General features: G+C 32.5%; 1 protein-coding gene across 8 annotated transcripts in view; it reads left to right on the top strand.

Annotated features, from left to right (window-relative positions):
- Window positions 1-229: 229 nt before the first annotated feature.
- Window positions 230-24409, top strand: part of bnl (fibroblast growth factor branchless) — a 222095-nt gene continuing 197915 nt past the window's right edge. For 2 of the 8 annotated variants that reach the window (XM_074130027.1, XM_074130018.1), the window contains exons 1-3: window positions 230-378; window positions 507-604; window positions 1413-1736. Coding sequence is in view for 4 of the 8 variants with exons in the window: in XM_074130018.1 (XP_073986119.1) it covers window positions 1728-1736 (9 nt within the window). In the remaining 4 variants the exon portion in view is untranslated. Of the gene's footprint in view, window positions 379-506; window positions 605-1412; window positions 1737-4789; window positions 5573-24409 lie in introns of those variants that run through there. The other 6 variants (XM_074130022.1, XM_074130031.1, XM_074130035.1 and 3 more) reach the window with 6 other exon arrangements.

Here is a 24409-nt window from a genome sequence, read left to right as displayed (position 1 = left end):
TTAGAATACAAGGTTTCCTAAAAAAAGATATTTTAAAAATGCCTTCGTTATATTTTTGAATTCCAGTGCACAAATCTTGCTCTTAAAATCATACCATCAAGATGAAAAAATGAAATAATTAAAGACGTTTATAAAAAAAAAAAAAGTTCTTTATTTTAAGACATAGATTTAACACAAACTTTAACAAAATTTAAATAAATAATTTACATAGTTGTTTTTCTTTCTTTTTTAAACACATGCTTAAGTATTTTTCCTTTTATAATTTTAAGCAGTTGATTCTCAACAGTTCCTTTTCTTTAAATTTGCAAAAAATAAGTAGGATAATCAAAAATTACGTAGGACATAGTAAATAACAGAATAATTGCCGTTATGAAGCAGGTACTACAGTTATTATTACATATTTTTTGCCAAGCAAGTTACCATCTTCGTAGGCCAATATACGATATGTACATATGTAGTTATCTAACAGTACTAAGTCAGTAAATATAGTATCTAATTTGTTTAAGGTAATATATAACATACATTTGATAAACCACTTTCATAACGTGATCAAATTTAACACTTCTCTGCAAGAAAATAGACCCAGCTATTAATCAAATAATTGGTAACTATTATTTAATTTAATTCTAACAACTATGCAAAGAATTACTTCTTACAGAGATTCTTTTAAGGTTATGAATGTCATTAACTACTTAAACTCTTTAATTCTGACTCAAAAACCCTAGTGACGTAGCCATTAAATAATAAGTCAAAGATGTAGTAGAGATTCTGACACTGAAAAATAAATATGACATTTGCTACTAAAGGTGATACTTGTCAACTTACCTAATAAAATTTAACTGCCACGATGTTTAGCAATTTTTATTAAGTACTATTTCCCTATCTAAAAGCTATCTAGCAAAAGCTATTTTCTTATAATAAAAATTTAGCAGCGGAAAATCTTTAAAATGAACGCCTAATATTCTAGGACAAGCGTGCATAGAAAATATAAAATCTTTGCTTACACTAAACAACCAACATTGCGACTCCAATAACACATTCAATGAATTTCTAATTATTCAATAGCAAATTACTGTAGCAGATTGCACTTCACAGCGAAATACAATTTTTCTTTTCTACCATTAAAGTAAATAAAACACTAAGAAAACTTCAGTGTAAAACCCAATTGATTAATCATTTTTTACATAACTTTATCATCAAGAGAAATGTTTAAAGACCAATTATCTTTATCGCAAAATTCTCATTTGATTTTGTATTGTGTAACACTTCTAACAAAACACTTAGCACACATGCCTAGAAACGAAACAGTAAGCCATCAACACTTCGGTCTAGTTCACTATGTTGTAAGTTATAACCTACCCTACTGTAGTGTAGTGATAATAGTATTGTCTTAATAATTCAATTTTAATTAGGTTGGCCACTCTGTTCAATCTTCTTAAACATCCTACTTGGCGGTGTGGTGTGATGTGAACACAGCATGAGCAATAATGGCGGTCATTTCGGATTAAATCGTTGTCGCTCATTACATTCGTTTAGTTTGAAGTGTTATAAAACATTTTTACAAGTGTAATTGATTATAATAAGTGTTAATAAATTATTCTAAATGTTTAGCATTCATTTTTGTTGCATTTAAAGTAGCTTTTCATTGTTAAATCAGTTATAAAAGTTTGAGTGCTCCATAGCTTGATACCCCGCTAAGAAAATGCAGTCATCACCATCATCACTATATGTATGAGGTAGGACTATATTAAATACTCTTCTAATAATTACTTTAATATTCTTGTTTATTGAAATAATTTAAATTAAGATGTTTTTCGTATTTTAATACAGTTATAAATGTACCCTGATGGACGAAGACCTAGACTGGTTTTTATGGTTTTGAATGCCATTTCTTTTATTAATTTTGACTTTAGAAAAATTCTTCCTTTTTGGCGTTTTTTAAGGAGAAAATATTTGTATTTATTCAGCAAAAACTGTTTCTTTTTCTTTGAGTTATAAGTTGGTGGCTGTTTCCACATAACTGTTTCTCCTTTATTGATTCTAAAAAATTTAAAGTTTCATATCTGAGAAACTTCTTTGTTTTTGAATTATTAATGATTTTATAGTATATGTATATTTGTTTTGGAGTTGTTTTTTATATTTTAAGATATAAGAAAAAAAAATTTATTTTCCCTTATTTTATTTATCCATCATAGATGGATTAAGTTTCTCTTAATCACCGTTAGGAGCACTAGCGTTTAAGCTTTAAAAAAGAGCGGTATTACTTTTGCATACTTCCTCTTACGTATTAGTTTGCTATCGGGCATATTTTCAATATTGAGTTTTTGCCGCATATGTGAGTTCTGAGGCCCCCTAAATGTGAAAAAGTTCTATGTTTATGAGAACAAAAACGAAAATCGGAAGATCAAATTTCATATTTGGTTTTCCACCAAGGGACACTTTACTAAGTACGTTTTAATTTTTATAATCTCATAGCAAAATAAGTGATAAGTGACTTAAATAGTTAGTAAAAAATAAATTTACATTATAATAATAATGCTGCATTTTTATGCTGAACTTTAGACATAATCTACATGAAAAGGTTGTTCTTTTTTTTTTTTTTTGAAAAATATTTGGGTTAGGCTCAAGCTTTGGAGCCTTGTAGCCATTGCTAAGACATCAGCTTATCATGGTTGATTGTTACCGTCAGTAAAGACTTCTGATACCAAGCACTTTTGATGATAAAATCTTCAGGAAGTTATTTTCTTTATTTTTTCTTCAGTTTCTAGCGTTTTTACCAAATTCTCTGCCTACAAACATATAGGTTGCTAATAGAGTAGTTATAGAACTTATTAAATTAAATGAATATCTCTTAATTTATTAATAAGTTTATTGTGAAATCAATTACTTTGACATAGATTTATTTTTTATAATCAGATTATACGGTAATAAATTGACAAGTGATGAATGACCAGGAAGTAAATAGTTAAATGTAACCTCTTTAGATAGCAAAATCATTAATGAGAATGTTGAAGGAAAAATGTAGCAATGGTGAATTCAATTTTACTTTTCTCCTACTTCTTGTAAGAGCAAGTAATGTTTTAGCCCAGATTCTAAATTTTAAGTATTTTTCCACCCCCAAAAAAATCAGTGTGAACATTCAGATGGCTTTCACTTCCGCAATTCTCAATCTTCTTTCGAATTCGAATATTCACTGAACGGGGTACTAAATGTTTTTGTTTTGTTAAATTTATGTGTTCAGAGCAATAAATCCGTAGTTTCGAAGGGAAGGATTCGAAGGAAGGGTAGTTTGATACGAGCGAGTTGTAGCGTTGGGACAGTTTGGTGGCACAACATTTGGTCAATGTCAAATTAATAGGTAATTTTAGCTCAGTATGGATAGTCTGATTGTTAGTATGACAGAAAGATGGGAGGGAATGGATACGGTTTGGATAAGAGCTCCTAGCTGTACCGTTCGGTATAAGTCGATATGCCCAAATTGGAGTCAATATGAATCGTTTTCGAGTAGTCTTTTGAACAGTGAGTAATATAAGTCAAGTTCCTATCGCAAGGAGACTAGAGTAAAGTTATCGTATTTTATTGGCCGGTATTATAGCAATATGGTTAAGATAGATTAAAGCGAATTCTTTTCGATTGAGGGTAATGCCCGTTCGAGGATATGAAGATGAATCTGGGTAGATTGGAAAGCAATGTCGGTTTTTATGGCCGTATGATCAGTAAACGATTAAATTGGTGTTGGAATAGAGTGGAAGGTTAGTGGAGGAGGAAGCCAGTACACTCCCTTAAGGAACTCTAGAGAGGAGTGGATAAATAGAGGAAGAAGGGCTTCGGGTACCTAGGAAGAAGCGATCTGATTGGTAGGACGTAAACAATAATTAGTAAGTTTTAGGAAGGATAGATGTTGCTTAACCAGAATGCCTAGATGCTGCACTTGGTCGAATGACTGTGAGACATACGAGCCATATCGCTACAGCTCAAAGGAGGAGGCTACAGTGTCTACCACGCCTTCAGCCTAGTGGATATTGGAGTTTCCAAAACTGGTAGATGAGCTAAGTGGATTGGGATTTAAGGGTGTTTTGAAGGTGGATTAGAAGCTGTTTCTCCAACACTTTCCCGAAACAGGAGCTAATAAGTCGACAGAAATTGGTAACGTAAGACGGTTTTCTTTTTGAAAGAAAATTCCTTAGGCGGGTAAGTGTGTGGTTCTTAAGCGAGGAGCTATACAAAGTGGTAATGAGTCGTTGCATGATATTTAAGCGTATCAAATATGTGTTGGCAAATGTCCGAGTTGGGAGAATGCTAGGTTACCGGAAGTGAATAAGCTCCTTCGCGGTTTACGTAACTGTCTAGACGGTCGAAAAAGGATTTTATTTGATTTTGGATAAAATGTGTTTTAAGGGATCACTTATTTTTTTAGTGAACATATTTTTGGAGGATCTGGGGAAGCTGTAACGTCAAAATTCCTTCAATGTTATCGTTTAAATGTAGTGGTAAAAGATACTATTCAAGCGAGCTACCTTTTTCGTCAAATTCTAATTTGAGTTTTGTGGGGGATATTCAAAGGACAACTTTAGTTTCTAACTTTAATTGAATAATTGTCACTTTATCACATTATTAGGGGTTGTAGAAAAATAAAAAGTAAATTTGGTAATTATTCTAATAATTAGTAGGTAATTAATAGGTAGTGACGAGTGGTGTAATAGTCGTCTTTACGCACACAAATATTGTAGAGGGGCCAGTGTATGTGTGTGTAAGGTTTGTTAGAGCTACTGGTAGATAGCGCTGTTGTGGAGCAGCAGTAAAAGGCGGTCTGGCCAGATATGGGCCGGCTTGGAGGGGCCGGCTTCAGTCTGCCCCAGACCGCACAATCATTAGCAGGTCGAACTGTGGCCAGCCTTCGTCCTCAGGCGAGGCTCACGTGATCGTGAGTTTTTACACAACTACTGCGAGAGTGTTTTTCGTCTTGATAAGAAAATATATATATATATATATATGTAAATGATGACGCGTATTTTTTTAATTTTATTTAACATCCGCCTCAGTTCTCTTTTAAAATAAAATACTTTTTAAATTAAATTTGAAAAAATTAAAAAATAAAAGAAATTTAAAAAAAAAAGAGAAATGGAAAAAGGAGTGAGGCGGATATTTGAGTGATTTTTTGGTTTTAATTTATAGAGAAGCGATAGAAGAAAGAAACTAAAACAAAACAAAAAATATCGCCCATTTTTTTTTTTTTTTTAAAGAAAGGCAGCCGTTGGGTTAAACAATAATCGGGTTGATCCGAACCGGCCGGGTTTGTAGCGTGCGACAATCGTGTGTTATGTCCGATGGAGGAGAGGGTGTACGGAGTTGAGCGAAGGACAGAGAGATGGTTTGATGGCCATGTTTGAAAGTGGGCACACCGCTTGGCTGATAGTGTTGGTGTCGGCTGCAGTGCTCGCAACCAGTCCTCCACACCTGGCGCACATCACCGGCGTATCCAGGAAGATAAGAATGTACATGAAGAACGCCTATCTACAGATGACTCCGGACGGTATGGTGTCCGGAGCGCCGGATGATCAATCACCTACTAGTGAGTAGTCACTTTTTAAGAAAACAAAATTTAAAAAAAAAAACACACAGAACAAACAAATGCATCGACACAACAAAAACGAAAAACCAACAGATTTGCCGAAGGAATTCGCGAATTACTTGTTCTTTCTCGCCGTCGATTAACTGACCGCGTCGACCCTACTCTCGACTATCTGCGCGAGTGTGAAACACACAAACAAGTGCTCCTCCCCACCAGTACAACTCATTGAGAAACCGGTAAAACATATCTCTGTGTAAACTCGAACAGTTCCTGTTTGACGTTAAATGTGAAAATATCTTCTTATTAGATAATTGGAAGATCTGTCAGTGCGAAGAACTACCGCTTGGCGTATTATCTCTATGGATAAACCCTCCTCTCTGATAAAATTATTTTTGTTTCTTAATTTCATTTGCATTTTATTTATTGCGATTTTTACGCCGAACGCAGCATATTTCATTTCTGATTTTATAGCTTTTATAGAATAATTTTTTTCCCGGCATTCTAAGGGATTTTAAGTGCTTCCTCGAAAATAATTTTCCAGTATTTATTTTGCGGAGGTAATAAAACAAAAAAACCAACTAGATCTAGTAAAAACTCGAAATTTGGGGAAAATTTGTAAATTAGAACGGGATTGTCCGTTCAGTTTTCTGTGTTACGAGTGCAAAAATTTATAAATTAGATTCAGACCGAAGGTGTAACCACTAATTCGTGCACTCGTGCTGATTAACTTCTAAAACTAATTGGCGACTGTTTCCATTTTATAACAAGAATATTTAATACTTTCTTGAAATTTGATTAAATAAAATCTAAGTAATAAACTTTTTCTTTTCACAAGATTTCTCTTGTTCCAAAGATTGCGGTTAATAAATGACTTTAATTTAAACGTTTTGTTTCCCTAAAAAATTTACGAATGGATTTAGTAATGTTGATTCAGCCAAATGTGTAGAGATTACAAGTTTAGTATGTCTTATTCAACAGACAGCCACGCCTTCTAATAAACGTCATAAATATTCCTCAGAATCCCAATTTTACATAATTTTTTTATTTTACTAGAAAAATGATATATACATTGAATAAAATCGTTAGAGCTATTTTTCTGAAGTTGCACTTCTTGATAATCGATTTACATCAAACTTAGAAAATTTCAAGAAATAGTTTTAGTATTACGTGATATTTTACAGGCAGTGGTACTGTAACTTGTTTCATAAGAAGCGGATTCTTTAAAGGGTGGTTTAAAGTGGAAATTTCCTTAGAAAAACAAGATTTTTCCGGAAAGAAGTTTAAAATAAAAGCAACATGACTTTACGTCTTACTTCCGATTAGGTGTCATGGACGGGAGCGGAAGCTCATACTTTACTTCTATATTTATTATTATTACTGTTTTAAACAAATAAAAAGTAGCTAAACGCGGGATTCGAACTGGGGATCTTCCACTTACTAATCTACGTTCGTGACCACTACACCAACACTCGCCTCCTACCCTAAAAGAGGAAGAGTATGTAGTTGGGTATTTAGTTAGGTAAAAGTTATATATAAAGTTTAAAGAAAATCTAGTAATCATATGCGTGAAAAAAACTTTTAAAAAAATCGCTATCAGTAACGTCATACGTTCGGTTATCGGATTCCAATCCGAATCCTTATTAAAATAAGCGACAATAGAATTGAAACTAAGTTTGAGGATTTTTTTTGTTTTTGTTTTTTATAAATTCTGTTTGCGGACAGACAAACGAACTATAGCTGAGCGCTTTTTATTTATTTATTTATTTTACGAAACATGTATTTCCGGTTTCAAGAAATTCAAAGTCAGATAAATTATTTATTTGCCGCAAAAAAAAAAAAAAACAAACTCGTTTGAACGAACACAACTTCCGCTAACCAATTTTTTTAAAAATTTTTTGGAAGGAATGTTTTATTGCAGTGCAATGCCTTCGCAATAGGAGAATTCAAAATATACTCAATATATAATTTTTAAAGCTTATTGAATTCTCATATAATAATAATAATATAGGTGTGGTAAAAACAGCGGTATTTAGAGAAAAGGCCACTATTGGGAAAAAATGAAAAACTAAATCTCCATGAAATTTGCCATCAATTTTCTTCAGAGATAGGATTCGAGCTACTAATTTAGTCCTAAGCAGTTAGTAAGAAAATGTTTAAAAAAAGCCCAACAATCTATGAGTGGCATTTCTAAGTGTAGGCTCAAAATCAATCCGGTGGAAATAGAAAATTATACCAATAATAATACTTTAGTTTTATGAGTATAAAAAAAATAAAAAATAATTCCACTTGGCTAAACGAGAACACCCAAAAACAAAACTTCACTGAAAGGAGTTAAAATGAAACGGTTCCTGAAATACCGGAAGTTTAAAAAACTGATAGCGAAGTGTTAGCGTGTTTTCTCTCTTCGAGACAAATTTCTCCTCTCTTTCTCTCTCTCATCATCCGTTTTGTGAACACAAATATAAACAGAGAGGCGCACCAAACAGTTTCCAGCATCATCTTTTTCACTTGATCCCCCAAACCAGAGCGCGGACGGTGAGACGGGTCAACTTTTTAAATTCATCAAACTGGTTTGGTTTGGTTTCTTTTGACATAATAGTTTTATTAGAACCTGAAATGTTTTGCCGTTCTGCTTCTTCTTCTTCAGCTACACGTATTCTCCGCCTCCCCAATCTTGTTATACTCTTTGTAAACTTCAAATAGAATTGTTAACTACTGGCAAAGGCAACTATCTTAAATTAAATGATTATAAAAGTTACTAGTCTTAAAAATGATGTGATTTCTTGCACGAATTTCTTTAGCAAGGATCTAACTTATTAATTTCCTTTAAACAATTAATGTTGGTAACATTGCTTAGCAAACTAATAATATTCAGATGCTAATCATTCCTCCTCCTGGTACCCCCATATAATAAATGTTTCCGGAAAAATTTAAAATAATCAATTGGAGTTGTTGTTGTGGAAAAATCAAGAAAAACTGAAGGAACCCTGAAGACTTTCCTGAACCCAAATTATCTTGCCAGACAGTTCATTTCCACCACCCCCCTCCTCATCATACGCAAATAGCCAATAAAAACTATTGAATTATAGTACATTACAATACTAACTTCAATTTTACGGAGTTTAACTTTGGGACTTAACATTTACAAGCGTGAAATTAACAAAACCTTGGTTGCCCCTTGCTAATGCAATAAATAGTACAATGATCCCGTGTTTAGTCTAAGGGAGAGTGGAAGCGGCATTGGATGCATCCTGGGTCGTCGCTGTACTCTATTACAGCCTCCCAACTTAGTTCTGGGTCAAACGGTTTGATGTCACATTTATCTAGTTCAACTGAACTACTCTCAGTTTAAGACATACCTATTTATTTATATTTTCAAATTGTCCTAGATTAAAATACATTTTTTTTTAAATCCTAAAAGCGATCTCATAGAGGTTATTGCGTGTGTATTGCCAACTGTCGTTTAGACATAAATAAATTACTGAAATTAAAATGAAATTTAGTTTTTAAATTACTAATAATTTATTTGCTTCAAATTAATTTGGTAAATGTATACAGGGTGTTCATTTTAAGACGGCTCAAATGCATTTCATGCTTAAACGGTTGTTCTGAGCGAAAAATTTGTTGTCCGTCACCTCTGGTTTCAGAATATGTGACTTGATTTTAGATTCCTGCCCGCATACGCGGCTGACGCACGACCAAAAGTGAGGGTTCGCAGTTGACCCCCATTTTCATATACACAGTTGTAAAGAGTATAAAAAGTTATAAAAGAAACCGGAAACCGCAATTCGATATTTTCAAAATTAAAGGTGCTAGGCCATTTCAAAATCTGGTATTTATTAATCATATTTCAATTTTTTTAACTTGTTATCAAAGAGAAAGAAGAGCACGCGATAGGTTATTTTTATGTATTTTTTCATCCCCTTTCTACTAAAAATATTGCCAAGGCAGTAAAGCTAGTATTTTTCTTAATATCGGGAAATAAGTCGTTTTCCGAGTGATTTTTCTAAAAATAATCAAATGTTAAGACCTTTAGATATTCTCAAAAATGGCTAAAAATTAATGTTACCAACAAGAAGGTTTAATAATTATTTGATAATTTTGGGAGAGTTGCGTTTAATTACCAAAAAAATTGGAAACCTCCTGCCACATATTTAAGTGATCAATATCTTTCATGTAATGGATCAAACTTATTCCTTAATTTATCAAATAATGCACTTTACTCAACTTGTTAAGCAAGTACTGTGCCTTCAAAGGTGTCTTTGAAGATTTTTAAATAACGAATACACTTGCATTTATTTTTACCTGAGTTACCTTATTACCTGAGTATTACTTGCAGAAATTAAATAAGTAAATAAAATTTGAGAAAAAAAATCGGCCGAACGGAATTCTCATTTTACTTCATAAATTTTGTGTATTTCTTTTTCGTTCAACTTAGTTAAAAATATATAAATGTATTTATATTTAACGAAAATTGCGGTAAGAAAAAGTCAAACCCTGACGTTACGAAAAAGTGCTTGACCCTGACATTTATTTTTTTTAAATTAAAAATATATAAATTTTAATTTAAGTAATGAGTCAATTGAAATAAATTTTATTGGGCACTTATACTGAACCCGCGCGATCTCTATAGGTCACAGTGCTTAACACACTCTTCACTTTATTTTTACTAGAGTTAGTTATAGTTTTAAAATAATGTATTTACTTTCTCGAGTAGTTATTAGTATTTTTATTTTTGCGATTTCCGTTTAAAGAATTAGACGAAATTGTCGAGAGCGGAATTTTACATTTTATGAAAGGTTTTAACAGTTATTCGCGATTATCTAAGAAACCACACTTAATAAAAACTTTCCCGCCTAAAAATTTATTTGGAGAGGGACACTTTGTCCCCACGATGTTTACAAAGGATTTCCCTATTTAGCACTTCTGAGTAGGAGACGCATTGATGTGATACTTTCAATTTTCTGGCGGAAATAAAGTGAGATACTATTTTAGGAAATAATAAACTGATTTAGGGAAGGGATTAGCTCTGTGGTTAGCGTTTTCTGGATTCTCGCGCTAAGTTCTTGGGTTCGAATCCAGCTGCTGGTTCTTAGATTTTCTCTTCTAACGAGCTTCTTACAACACACTCTCCTGTGATGGACAGTGTGTTGTAAGAAGCTAAGATTTCGTAGAAATATCTCTTAACTTTCTTTTTCTGATTCCAGTCATAATTACTGCCACATCTCCATAATAGAGTAATTTTTTATTTCTCGCCTGACTGTAATTACTGAGTACTTGATAACTTTTGTGTTCCCCATTCGAATAACCGCGCCATATTTTCTTCTGCGAAGAAGACGTATGTTAGCATTTGAATTATTTTTGTGCAGTTAACCTCATAGTTGTGGAAGAGAACTGCGCATGTGCATGAGGCTGAGACGCCACACAGCCATTGATGTACTCGTGAACATTCGTTCTAATACGCCCAATAAAAAATTATGTAATAAACTAAAGCTGTATTTGTGTGTTGAAAAACTATTTAAATCTAGTTAAAGCGATGGTAAATTATTTTTGGTATACTAAACCTTGGAGCTTATTAATAAGTAACTGAATATTTCCCACTCTTTACTTCAGTAGACATGTCACAAGATAGCGTTCAATTGCTTAGAGTATCAGTGGATAGCAACAGAAAGTATAGAATACAGGGAACACTCTCTATCGGCCAGATTGAAACATAGGTTGGTCAAGTTAGTCACGTGGGAACAGATAGGAGCTGCTCCAACATTGGATAAAGAAATGTCAACTGGGACACAAACTGCCATTCCATCGGGGAGTTTGGCGGCTCCCAACACATTCTATACAAATTACTGGAGTTCTTGGTTTTGTTTTTTATAGTGGAAATATGTAAAACTCTCTGAAAAATACCACAATGGGGGACAGAGAAATGTGAAACAAGAAGAATACTATGTCTTTTTTACTTTGAAGTTATTTTGTAATTTATTGCAGTTTCACACAGACCGTTTTTCTTTTTATTAAAACTTTAATACTGAATAACATACAAATTTAGGAGATTTCCAACGGAAATACAATTTTTCGTGCTCGAGTGTTGAAAAAATTAGAGGTTATTAGGGATAGTTTAAACAATTTGACTGGGTCCTACCCAGAGAGGTTGTGACAAAAAAGTTTTCAGTGGAAATCGGCATAACGGAAGTGCCAATTTATTAAAGAGATTTTTTTTCTTCAATTTTTAGAGATTTTCTCGGAAGAATTTCCGTAAGGCTACATATTTAATACTAAAGTCAATTACTTCTTTTCTTTGTAAAATTATAAGAAACTAGCAAAATTTTATTACTTAAATTTTGAGATGGGAAAACCGTATCAAGATTTCTTATTTTTATTTCAATACAAGCCAGCCAAATGCTTTACATATTTTATATATTTTTTTTTAAATTATATTTTATTGTGTAATAATAATAAAAGTCCTTGGCAAGAGCGCATCTAGTTTTACATTTAGAAGTGACGATTCAAATTATTCCTAAAATTAAAATTTTAATGGAAAGAGAGAATTTAAAAGAGTTTCAAAATCTTTTCGAAACCATAGGAGCTACATTATTGAAAGATTTTTGAATATTTTGTCTAAAATAGCTGTTTAGATGTTTTAAGCCACAACATTTTTAACTTTATATACTAACTGCTGATCTATGTAGATTTATAACTTCTACCTATAACCATTTTTCGATAAATTCATTTTAGCGTAACTTATCGGGAATCGGGATTGTTCTGATTCTGTTTCAAAATGTCATTTTGGTAAAATTTATGGTCGTATTACTTAACGAAATATTGTCGAAGATTAAACTAGTCGCTGAAATATAAAGTTCGATAAATTTTATTTAATTTAATTAAAATTTTGTTAAAAATTCTACAAAAATTTATCTTAAGGCTCCAGAATAAGAGGAGTTGTTTTAGAATAACCTCTAATGTGTCATTTCTGTGAATTGTACAATTTACCACTTTTATAATTGGGATATGAACCCTAAGTGAAAGTACAGTAAAGAAAAAAAGGCCTTCATTAATAGATAAGGAGTTATAATTTAAATATAACTGAACATAATTTTTTTTCATTTGAGTAGTAAATAAATCTGAGGACTGTCAGATACTATTTAAACTTTGCCAAAGGCCACAGAATGGTCAGGAACTATTTTGTAATAAGAACTTAAAAAATTGTTGCCACATTTTCTTATAATATGCAATTTTAGTGCAGTTTATCAACTGTTATGAATTAGGTACATATACTGAGTAACTGAGCAATTACTTTGGCGCATTCTTTTTTTTTTAATTACCAACTGACCCAATATTATTGCAATATTTGTTTGATTTATGGACGACCTCAAAATTTTCTTGAACCTATTAATTTTTTAAAAGAAATTAAATGAAATTATAGAAATTGTTTACCCTTTACGAATTTTAAATTGCTCAATATCTTGTTTAAATTTTGAAATTTTGTTTACGTTGCTAGTGACGTAAGTTTGGAATTATTCTCTTTTTCTTTATTTAATATTTTCCACATAAATTTAAAAAACAAATATTTTCCTGCAGTTCACAAAAAAGAAATAATCAATAAGTTTAAACTTGCCAATATAAATCCTAATCTCCCACCGTGTATCCACTGCCCACAAAGTATTAGTATAAAAGTATAAATTTAGAATTCCTAACGGTATTTGATTGGATCAAAGTGACACACCAAAACAACAGAAACAAGGATATTTCGAAATATAGACGAGATAAATTCAGGTGAAGGACATCATTACTTCCCTCTAAAAACGTCTTGATTTAATTTCTTATCCTGTTATAACAGGAAGTGAGCAAATGTTCAATTGAAATATTTTATTTAAATCCAATAAATTTGATGGAGAGCGAGGAAAAAAAAAATGAATCGTGTTAAAACAATGGAATCTGAATAAATGATCTCATGTGGTAACAGTTTTGGATACATTATTGACTTTGGCCAGCAGATTTCCATCAAAATGCGTCAAAGGAAGTGTGAAGTTGTAGGTAGTTTATGAAAAAGACTCGCAATAATGAATGAGAAATTAATTTTCAGGGGAGTGATTATGTTTCAGCAATATTTTAAGATTAGTTTTTGAGAAAATTTAAAAAAAAAAATACTAGAAAAATCCATTCTAGTTGTTTCCATTTGCGGGAGTTTCTCTTACGATATTTTCACGGTTCTATTTTTCGGGAGCATGTTTCATTCTTACGAAAATTATTTATTTATTTTAATTGGATGATGGATGATAATTTTTAACGGAACAAAGTTTACAAAAACAGGCTTGCTGATACGATAAAAGCCATCTATATTTGTCAACTGCAGACTTTAACCATGTTTCCATTTATACATTCTGTAAACCGGAACATCATACAGAAAAATGTGATTTGGTCTGCATTGTTGGTTAAATATCTTTGATCATATCCGTCGTAGCGCGCATGTTTATGGTATCCCGGACCGTTTTCGAATTTTCAACCATCATCAGTGGTAGATTAATCAGTTTGGTGTAGAGATTTCGTCTTCATTTTTTATCTCCCTCTCGCAGTGAATGGCAGTGAACCATTTACTACTCAAATGAAAAAAAATTATGTTCAGTTATATTTAAATTATAACTCCTTATCTATTAATGAAGGCCTTTTTTTCTTTACCGTACTTTCACTTAGGGATCATATCCCAAATATAAAGGTGGTTAATTGTACAATTAACAGAAATGACACATTAGAGGTTATTCCTAAACAACTCCTCTTATTCTGGAGCCCTAAGATAAATTTGTGTAGAATTTTTAACAAAAGTTTTGTTGCAATCTAGGAAGAAGAAAAAATCTAAGGGCCGGTTGCTATCCAGAAACTGAGACCTCCTCGTGGGGGACCAGTGTGCTAACCACTTCCTTTTCCAATCATTTAAGGTATTTAGATGTTAAAAAAAGTAATCGAATTCCTGATTCATGTGCTACTTTCTTAGGTTATGATCGCTGTGTTGCCGACCGGTCACATGGTGATGCTCAGACGTATTATAAAGATTGGACTTCTTGTAGGAAAAAAGGACGAATCCTATTTTTTTTTTTTAGCTTTGAAGCTGGGATGTTTAAGTGTACAAATGCACACCACATTTTAAACCACTTTTCGGAATCAGGGAACTTCAAGGCATTTAAAATACTAGGGGGCGTGGTAATCTTTGTGGATTGAGGAAGTCATGGCTCAGTAATGGGCGATAATTTCAAATATTATCAGGTAGGCTTTGTAAAAGAGAATTATTTAAGGTACCGAAACATATAATACAGGGATCTGAATAGGATCATTCAGGTTATCCTAATTGTTTCCGGTTAACATTCTATATCGAAGAATTTAGATACAATCGCATTAATTCCTCTTACCAGGTAGTAAGACTAAATAAAATCACTTCGTGTCTTTGCAAGTAATTTGCTTTAATATTCCTTAGACTATAAATAGACAGACAATGGACATAGTTTTTTATCACATAACTGTAAACTATTAACATCTTGTACTGTGAACAGATAAACCAACTGTTAAAACATTTTATATACACACGTAGCACATATGTAATATGTGAACTTTGAATGTTAGTCGCTGAACTTGTAATTTCAACCATTTCTAAAATTAGTGAACAAGATTTGCTATTCCCCTTCGTCCATTCCCATAGTGAGCGCTTTAAATAGCAGCAATACCAGCGAATTGTACTAGATTTGTTTTTATTGTAGACTTGAATATAAAATAAACTGTATATATATAAATATATAGTTTTTTAACAAAGAAAACACTTGTTTTGTTTTTCATTTTATTTAAAAAAACCAGGGTGTTCTAAAAAAATGCAAAGAATGTTCGATAGTCGACATTTCTGTCTGCTGAAACTAGATAAAATTAAGGAGACATGTTCTTCTTCAGCCAACACTCCCACCTGACCAACTCGATAAGATCAGTGATATTAATTTCTTCTACACCTGAGTGTAGTCGTTAAGTTGACACCGTTTTTAGTTTAGTAAATATTATGGCACTTTGATGGCATATTTTGATGATTTTTATTTACTCTTATAAATTCAGTTTTTTGTTTCTCCTCTACTGTTCGATTGATCAAGTTATTGAATTGTTCCAACTATATTCCTACAAAATAGAAATAGAATTATACAACAATTTTTATTTAGAGCTATCCATGCATTTTTTTCTATGATCTATTTTCAATATAAGGCGCGTTAACTTCTGAGTTCATTGGCGCCCGGAAGTTTTTTCATTGTACTGCCGGCCTCCGGACAGTTTCTCTCGGTACAGAGAACACTGTTCATCACCGGTCAGTGTTGCTATAAGGAGCTCCCAGAAAGAGAAAATCTAAGGACCAGCAACTGGAATCCAATATATGCTAGCCACTTAGCTAAAACCTTCTCTCATTATTATTTTCTTTCACAGCTTGTGAATATACAAAAATATCTCTTATCTGAACACTCACACGACCTTTGTTTACTGAATTATCACGATTCTAACTTGAACGGAAAATATTTAATTTTATTTACTATTTGTAAACCCGGAAATACCGTGGAGTGAAGCTTTTTCAAAACAAAATTCCTTGGAAAAATATTTTTAAAAACATAAAAAAAATTCTTAAGAAAAATTAAGGAATTTCCTTAAAAGCGGTTTTATAACTTACATATTTTTCTCTTTTTAATTGTACTTTATTGTTGGTATTTTAAAAGGAAATCTACCTAACCTCTCCCTATTGTGCCCTTTGAACTCGACTAGTTAAAAAAAAAAAAAATTATAAATCTACGGGTTTTGTAAACTTAAAAACAGCGATATAGGGAAAATATTGTTGGTAAAATCTCCGAGAAAATCTCAAAATCTTGAAATATTCGTTAAATAAAGTCAAACTTTTGATCTTCGGAAATTTTCTCCTAATTTGGGAATTTAAGCATAACTCTTTGTAAATTCTTTTTTCTATAACAATTGTTTAATTGTGCACTGTGATAAGGCTCTTCAGAATGAAGCCTTTTTACCCCTTTTTCTCGTTGAAGTTGCCTTAATCGAATTTTCTTGGAAGAAAATTTAAAATAATTGTTATAGATAGAGCTACAAGTGATGTGTACTATACATCATATAGATAATCAGATCATTTTTCTAAAATATCCTCTATTTTAAATTGGTGGACCTCAAATCGGATATTTACGGTAAAAACCGACGATGGAAAGTCTGCAGAGGAACGCATTAGATAGGATTTTCTCTTTTTCACGGCCCAACTTACAAAAAAATATCTTGAAATTTATTATTTAAAATCAATTCTATTCTTTTGATTCTCCAACGTTTCAGAATAATGATCTCTTTGCATACAGAGAAGGAAATCTCTCTACTGTTAATACAATATTACAGTAATCCTGACAAAGTAATGGTGTAACTTTATCGTCCTATCGTAGATGGTTAGCCTCAGGCGGTCTTGTCCTTCTAATATCTTCAACGGTTAAGATCTTCTCCGTCCTTTCTAGAAATTATCTATTTACATTTCTAATATTATTCGATAAGTTGTCTTTTATTTAATTTGAATTTTATATATTCGAACATGATGGAACAAAAGAGACATTTAAATTGTAATTTATTTGGCGTTTGGAAATGGCTTTATCTAGGGGTTCGGAAGTTATTAGTAGAGAAAGTTTGTTTAAATAGATAAAGATTCAAAACAGTGATATGCCTCTAATAACAGAACTTCTAATAAATATCTCAACAGAATATAGTAACTGCTAGCAAAGGTTTCTTGAATATATCTGGTTGTTTTTTTAATCATCCAAAGATTTTGGAGTAAATATTCTAATATTACTAACTGGAATCTCAATGGAAGGCTGGACTAAATTTTAGCCTAGACCGAGATTCGAACCTAGTAACACAATATATCTTAGCTCTGCGGGCCTCACCTCTAACCGTGGCGCCTAAAATGTAAATTTTTTTTTTTATTCTTTTACTTTTTACAACTTTGTATTAATTCTTTAGTAGAAAACAGGAATTTGAAGAACTTTGTAGCTTTGTAACAAGTGTAATAAAAGTAAAGTAATCGCCTCTTTTTTCAGGCGGGGTTTAACGTCCAACTACCACATTATGTGTCGTGGACGGAGGCGACTAGCAAACATACTTTACTGTAAATCTCTATTATTATGCTTTAAATAAAATCCAAGGCCTAAGAGCGAGAATCTAATCCAGTACTGCAACACATTACATAAGCTTTACAGGTCTCGCTTCTAACCACTCGACTACCGTGGCGCCTATAACAAGTGAAATATTTGGTTTCTATAAGGACTTAACAAGTTGGAACATCAGGTGCGGCATGATTAGTTTATGTAAACTTTTTATTTTATCCTTAATTTCCTTTTATCCCGATTTAGAAGGCAGTATATAACTTCCAGACCACAACTTTTCTCCCTACATCCATTTAAGTGATCATACTACTGCCGGATATTGATCGCCAGCCTAATTTCACAATGCATAGTTAATACAATGGAATATAACGGATGGAATACCGAAACCAATCTGGGATACAATAAACGCGTCCTGCGTCAGTTAAAATCAAAGATATTACCCAGCAGAATGGACTAAAATTTCTAATAAATACATTAAGGTGGACGCCACAGTAGCGGTTAGAGGAGGGACCCTGCAAAGCTAATATGCATAGTGGTACTGAGTTCGATTCCCGGTCTTAGGCCTTGGATTTTATTTAATGGCCAATAAAAGAAATTTACAGTAAAGTACGTTTGCTAGTCGCCTCCGTCCACGACACCTAATTGGTAGTTGGGAGTTAAGCCCCGCCTGAAAAAATAGGCGATTACTTTACTCTTTTTTTTTATTTTTTATAAAAGATGAAACTCGCATAGCATTTGAACTTAGTCTGGTAATAATTTTGTAATATTTCTAGCTCCAATCTTTTTCCATTTATTTTGATTTTTTTTTTTTGTCATGATTGCCTGATCTAGAACTTTCGTTTTATAATTTATCTTTTTATTTATTTTCTTTCTTTATGATAAAATTACATTTCTGCCAAAAAATACGTCATGTGTGGATTAAAGAAACAATCCAGAAAGGGAGAAATGAAGTAAATGTAAAATAAAAGAGTGTAAAGAGATGAAAAGAGTTGCAATTCTTAATAAATAGTTTGTTTCTCTTGGAATTCCACCAAAGCAGAGCGGAAGTAGCCGAAAACTCTGATTCATTACCCTCTTTTTTCTTTGCTCTAAATATTTAATTTCTTTTAAGCTGCTGATCTTAACTGTTAAATTTTCTATTAAAAGGAAGTTTAGCATTTGCTAACGGGTCGTCTAGATGCTTTAAATGCTTCGAGGTTTTCAAATAGAATTTTTTTTAAAATGTTTTTTAACTTAATTTACCATTTCTGCGTTCATAATTTGTAAGCACATCCGGCGGGAAGAAAGGGGATCTTTGTGAAAGAAAAAAATATATATTATAATAAAACTTTAGTTATTATTTGGTGGGTAAAATAAGGTTTTGAAGGAAATGACCGATATTTTCTTAAAATTATTGTAATTTGACTGTTTGTCAGCAAGTGAAGTCGAAATCTCTCAGATGAATGTCGAAACCGGTCTGGGAAACAATATACGCGCGTGCTGCAGATAGATAAAATCTAAGATATTATCGAGCATTGAGGACCTAACCACTTTTTTGACACCTCCCAGTTCTCATACAGATTATCAACCATTGTATAGCGCACAATCTAGCGGTATCACTTCCAAGTGTGCCATAAGAGTATGACATAATTTAATTGGCTGCCAGAAAATATCGGCTCTTAGATTTTCTCTTTCTTATTGCTCACTGTCCTGGTGATGGAGAGTGTTGTAACGAGCGGACACTGCCATTAAGCCGGCAGTGCACTGGAAAAAGTTTTCCGGGCGCCAATAAACTCAGATGTTGATGTGCCTTAATTTAATAATAATAAAAAAGAAAAAAGTCATCTACTTCAGTAATTTATTCTTGATTTCATCCAGGCCATTAATTAGCAACAGTGCCCAAATACTATTATCTATTATCAGCGCTTCTCACTGCTAACTAGATAAGAAATATCCTTTTTGGCGTACCGACCGGTTTCTTTTCTTAATTAACGAAATTAACAAAAAAAATATTTTCATTCAAATGGCGCCCCTCAATCAAGACCCCCCCGTGAATCGTACACCCACCCGCACGCAGCATCCCTGATCACCTCCTCTTCCTTATTTCCCTGATCACAAACTCCAATTTTTTTTTTGGCGGCATCACAAGAGATAATGGTATAAGATTTAAAGTTACTGACTGAGTAAACGGTAATTCCTTTTTCGTTTTAATTCGACTGTACGCATAGTTACTAGTTTTAACAGCTCTAAGTGTATTAATTTTAATAGAACCTATTAAAGTTAACTGAATGTTTAGCCTTAATATATAGCTGTAACAATTGGCCTTACTTAACAATAAGCTAACAGTTTAAAAAAACAAGTAGTAATTCTTTAATGTACTTGTCGCTAAATTTGTGGCAGTGATTTCATTTTCATAAATAAAGCCTTGAATAATAGTTGCAGAATAGATTGAAATAGAAATAGAGTAATCTGTGGTTTGGTTATATACTTTTATGTAGATACTTTTTATTTAGAATTCTGTAAAATTTCTAAGACAACATCAGCGGAAAAAGTGATTTTCACAAATTAGAGTGTGTCTGTGTGTAATAACTCAAAAATAGTAACTCGCGGAATCGGACCAATCAGTCAATTTTTCTAATTTCTGGTGAATGGGTGGGGTAAAGCATCCTATTTGAAGTGTAATGTCAGGAGGGGGGACTCATTATCTAAGTAAATCGGGATAAATATTTGAGTAGGACTCATTACAAATCGGTAGAGCGGAAGTGCCATCGTAATAAAAGCGTTAATATATGATTAATGCATTAGTTAGGGCCGCTTTAAAATAATGATGCATCTCCTAATATGCAACAGTTTGCGTAACCATGTTATTTTCTCTTCTTTTTAGGTTGTGAATACAGTCATTAATAAAAGATATTAGGGCTAGTTTTTTTGATTTTTTGTACTTAATTTATCGGTTTAACATCTGTTAACATAATTTTTGGGTAAAAGGTTGTACGCTCGCTAGGATTACAAATTATAGTGAGTGACAGTATTATATCCATTATAATAAAATTGAAAGATCATTAATTTCTAATATAAAGTTTAATGTATTTATTTGGAGCAATATCATCATGTGCCAGCATCTTCATTTCGTCGTGGACTATATTAATTTTTAATGTTATTCTGTCTCCAAAACTGTCTGCCTTCTTAATTATTTAAGGATGATTAATTATTAATTTTTATGCATTCAAGTGTTTCTAATGTCATATTGCTGGTCTTCACTTCCTGACGAATGTTTGGGAATTTCATTTCGAGGGCGACGCCATTACGATTTGCGCTTATAACCGTTTGTTCATTTAAAGCATTGCGATGTCTGTGCATGAAGATTTTGTTGTTCACTTGGAGCGCAAAATAGTTATTTGTGTGAATGGGCAAAGGTTATTTTCCAGCACTAGTTGTGCACATAAAAAAAATAATATAAATACATATTTTATTTATTATATATATATATATATATGTGTGTGTGTGTGTGTACTTATTGCTACCAGTATAAAACACATTTACTTCAGGGAAAGTTTGGACAGAAAGTAGACTACAATACACGATGTAAAGCTGCCGGCATAGCGGATGCAACCGTACGGTTACAGGAAGAGAGGAATCAGCGAGTGCTGACACTGACGGGAATCTTAGTGAATGGGATTGACTAGGATAGGAGATCACGTGGCCAACGTCGTTTTAGACATTGTGATGGATTATCAGGATGGGTTATGGAGGAAAGAGTTCGAGCTGTTGAATTGGGATGGCAGGATAGGTTTTTGTGGAAATTGTGGAATCGTGAATGGTTAGATTCAGTGACCAAAGGTGTACTTAGATCTTGGTGAAGGTTGAGGTTAGTGAAATAATAGGGAGCATTCACAATATGGCGGAGGACTTTTGATTGTACGGATTGGATGCGGTAGATATTGGAAGGTTTAGTTTAAGCCCCACAGCTCTGATCCATAAGTCCAGATGGATTTAAGAAAAGTCTTGTAGAGGGTTAGTTTGTTGGGTGTGCTTAGTTTAGATTTAGGTCCGAACATGCGTCTTAGTTGTGCATACCTTTTGTTTAGTTGTTGTCTTTTGAGTCTCGTGAGTGTGTTCCATGTGAGTCTACTGTCCAGGTAGAGGCGCTACGGTAGCCGAGCGGTTTGAGGCGATTCCTGTGAAGCTAGTATTGTGGTACTGGGTTCGATTAGGCCTTGGATTTTATTTAATGGTTAATAAAAGAAATTTACAGTAAAGTATGTTTGCTAGTCCCCTCCCGTACACGACACCTAATTGATAGTTGGACGTAAAGCCCGCCTGAAAAAATAGGCGATTACTTTAATTGCTTACTGTCCAGGTAGAAACCCTGATGACGTACTACGTTATTAAGTGAAATAAAAAATTAAAATGAAAAACAAATCAAACAAACAGATAAATTATAAAGCAAATAACTGCTGTGTAGCAAACAAGACAAGGCAAGCAGAATGCTTATAAACAATAAGCATGCTTATTAATGCTTTCCACTATATAAAATAAGAGAAAAATCAGGCAAGGGCTTAGTAAGTCCGGAAGAAAATTCACTCCTAAAATTTGAACATGAAAAATTCCTCAAATTGCGATAATTACATTATAATTAATTTAGACACCAGTAAAGCTATGGTGTTTTTAGTTCTTTTTTATTTAATTAAAAAAGTTGTAGTAAAAATTTAAGACACAGTTTAGAATATTGTTTTAAATCAAGGTACCAGTGTATGAATTACTTTCTGCAGTTATCTTCTTATCAGCAAAACATTTTTTGAGTTCAATAAACTTCGCTGAGTATTAGTGCAATACGTAATAATAATATTTGCTAATGTTAATGCGAAACATTGTTAATTTAACGATAATAATAAAAAGAACATGGTATTTAGGTGATGTGACTAATTTGTAATTGAGGTCTATCTCTCTGCCGTGTGTACTGTTGGGTTAACAAGAGAAAAATCTCGATAATCTGATAGATAACTCACGATAATCAGATGATGGATAGTGTTGTCTGTAACAAGAGCGTTGAAGAAAAAGTTCCGGGCGCCAATAATTTCAAATGTTGACGCGCCTTCAATTAAAATTTATATATAACATATTTCTGTAGATAGAGGAAATCATTTGTGGTTTTTCATTTGTTTCAAAATATTAAATTATTTTCAGTTCCAAAAATAAGTGACATTCACTTTGTTGTATGTGTGAGAAAGAAGGAGGGTTTACGCTTGCCTCTAATATACTATTTCAGTACAATGTAATCATGAAATTTGTGGTGTATTAATTTGTGTGAGTAAAATATTTTACTAAAATTTCTAGTTTAAAGAATTTAACCATTCTAAATAATGGATTTTTCACAATTTTTTGAGCTTCTCTTGAAAATGGTTCCATTAAAATTTGGATTTGAATCATTTTTCTAGAAAATCCATTGTGAGGACTGGTTGGTGGGAAACCCCCCCACTCAAGTGTAATTTCTATTTCCGCTTTTAAAAAACTGTAAAATCTTAGAAAGAGTTGAAAATGAGTTAAATATTCGAACATGAAAGAATATTTTTATTCGTTAGGAACTTGGGCGCCAATTGTTGTAGAAGAAAATGGAAGAGTTGTTCACACCATTGTTTCCGTCAGTTGATCAACATTTTATAAAAATAATAAATTTTTTTTTTAATAAAATACAAACTTGTTTATGCAAATTCTTGTCAAAGAAAAATGTAACAAAGAAAAGACCTACAAATTAACCAATTATGCGTCAAGGTTAATGAGATTTATTTCATTCATTTTATTTTCATATTCAAAGTATTTTTTTTAATTTATTCAAAACAAAATTTTTTCCAAACGGCATCAATTAATGCTTGTATTGTTTTTTTTAATTATATATTTTAGTTTCTTTTAGAATTTCTAGAAGATGTTTGTTTTTCCAATTTTTCCTGTTATTTTATTTAATTTTTTTATTTAAGTGCTTGAATTAATTAACTTAGAAATACATATAAGTTTTGTTGGATCAGAGCTGAAACTGTCTCAAACATTGGGTAAGTTTTCAGCAGTGAATGCCTTAGAATAGTGAGTGTGGTCGTCTAATTAGTGGCCAGTTAGAGAAGTGTTCAATTTTCATTTACCTTTTTTTTTGAGATTGAGAGAGAGAGAGAGAGAGGAAATTATCGACTAATTTAGATTTATAGTCCAATAAATTTAAAAATCAATTTGATGACGTGCTTCTTTTTCTAATTCTTTAAGAAGCCTTTTTTATTTTTTAAACATGTACAATATTTTTTCTTTTACCGATTGGATTGAATAATATTTTGCCAAGATTTCTTTGAACCCTAAAGTTTAAAAAAGAACTAACGCCCAGGTGTTAAACCTTACTTCCTGGCTACAATAATAGATTTCGATTGGATAAAAATAGGTTTTATTTTATTTTTTTAAATAAATACAAAAATACTTCTAATATTGTTCTGTTAATACGTATAGCACTGGTGCGAGGAAGCATTGCGTTCCTAAATCTTTTTTTAAATGGATAGATTGGGATATCCACTTCATGGTGCCTAAAAAACGCCTTCTCCTCTTCCAAGACAGCTCTTTCTCGTTAGAAAGAGATTAGACTTCTTTCTGGAAATGTTCACAACGCCCCATTAAGCCCACCTATGTCAACGAAAGGCTGCTAATTCCAAGAGTGACATCTAGTAATTCC

This window comes from Rhodnius prolixus, unplaced genomic scaffold (assembly GCF_049639745.1).
Source record: "Rhodnius prolixus isolate KJV_2025 unplaced genomic scaffold, Rpr scaffold_1, whole genome shotgun sequence".
Classification (NCBI taxonomy): domain Eukaryota; kingdom Metazoa; phylum Arthropoda; class Insecta; order Hemiptera; family Reduviidae; genus Rhodnius; species Rhodnius prolixus.
Note: the sequence above shows the minus strand (reverse complement) of the source record. Positions and strands in the feature narration are given on the sequence as shown.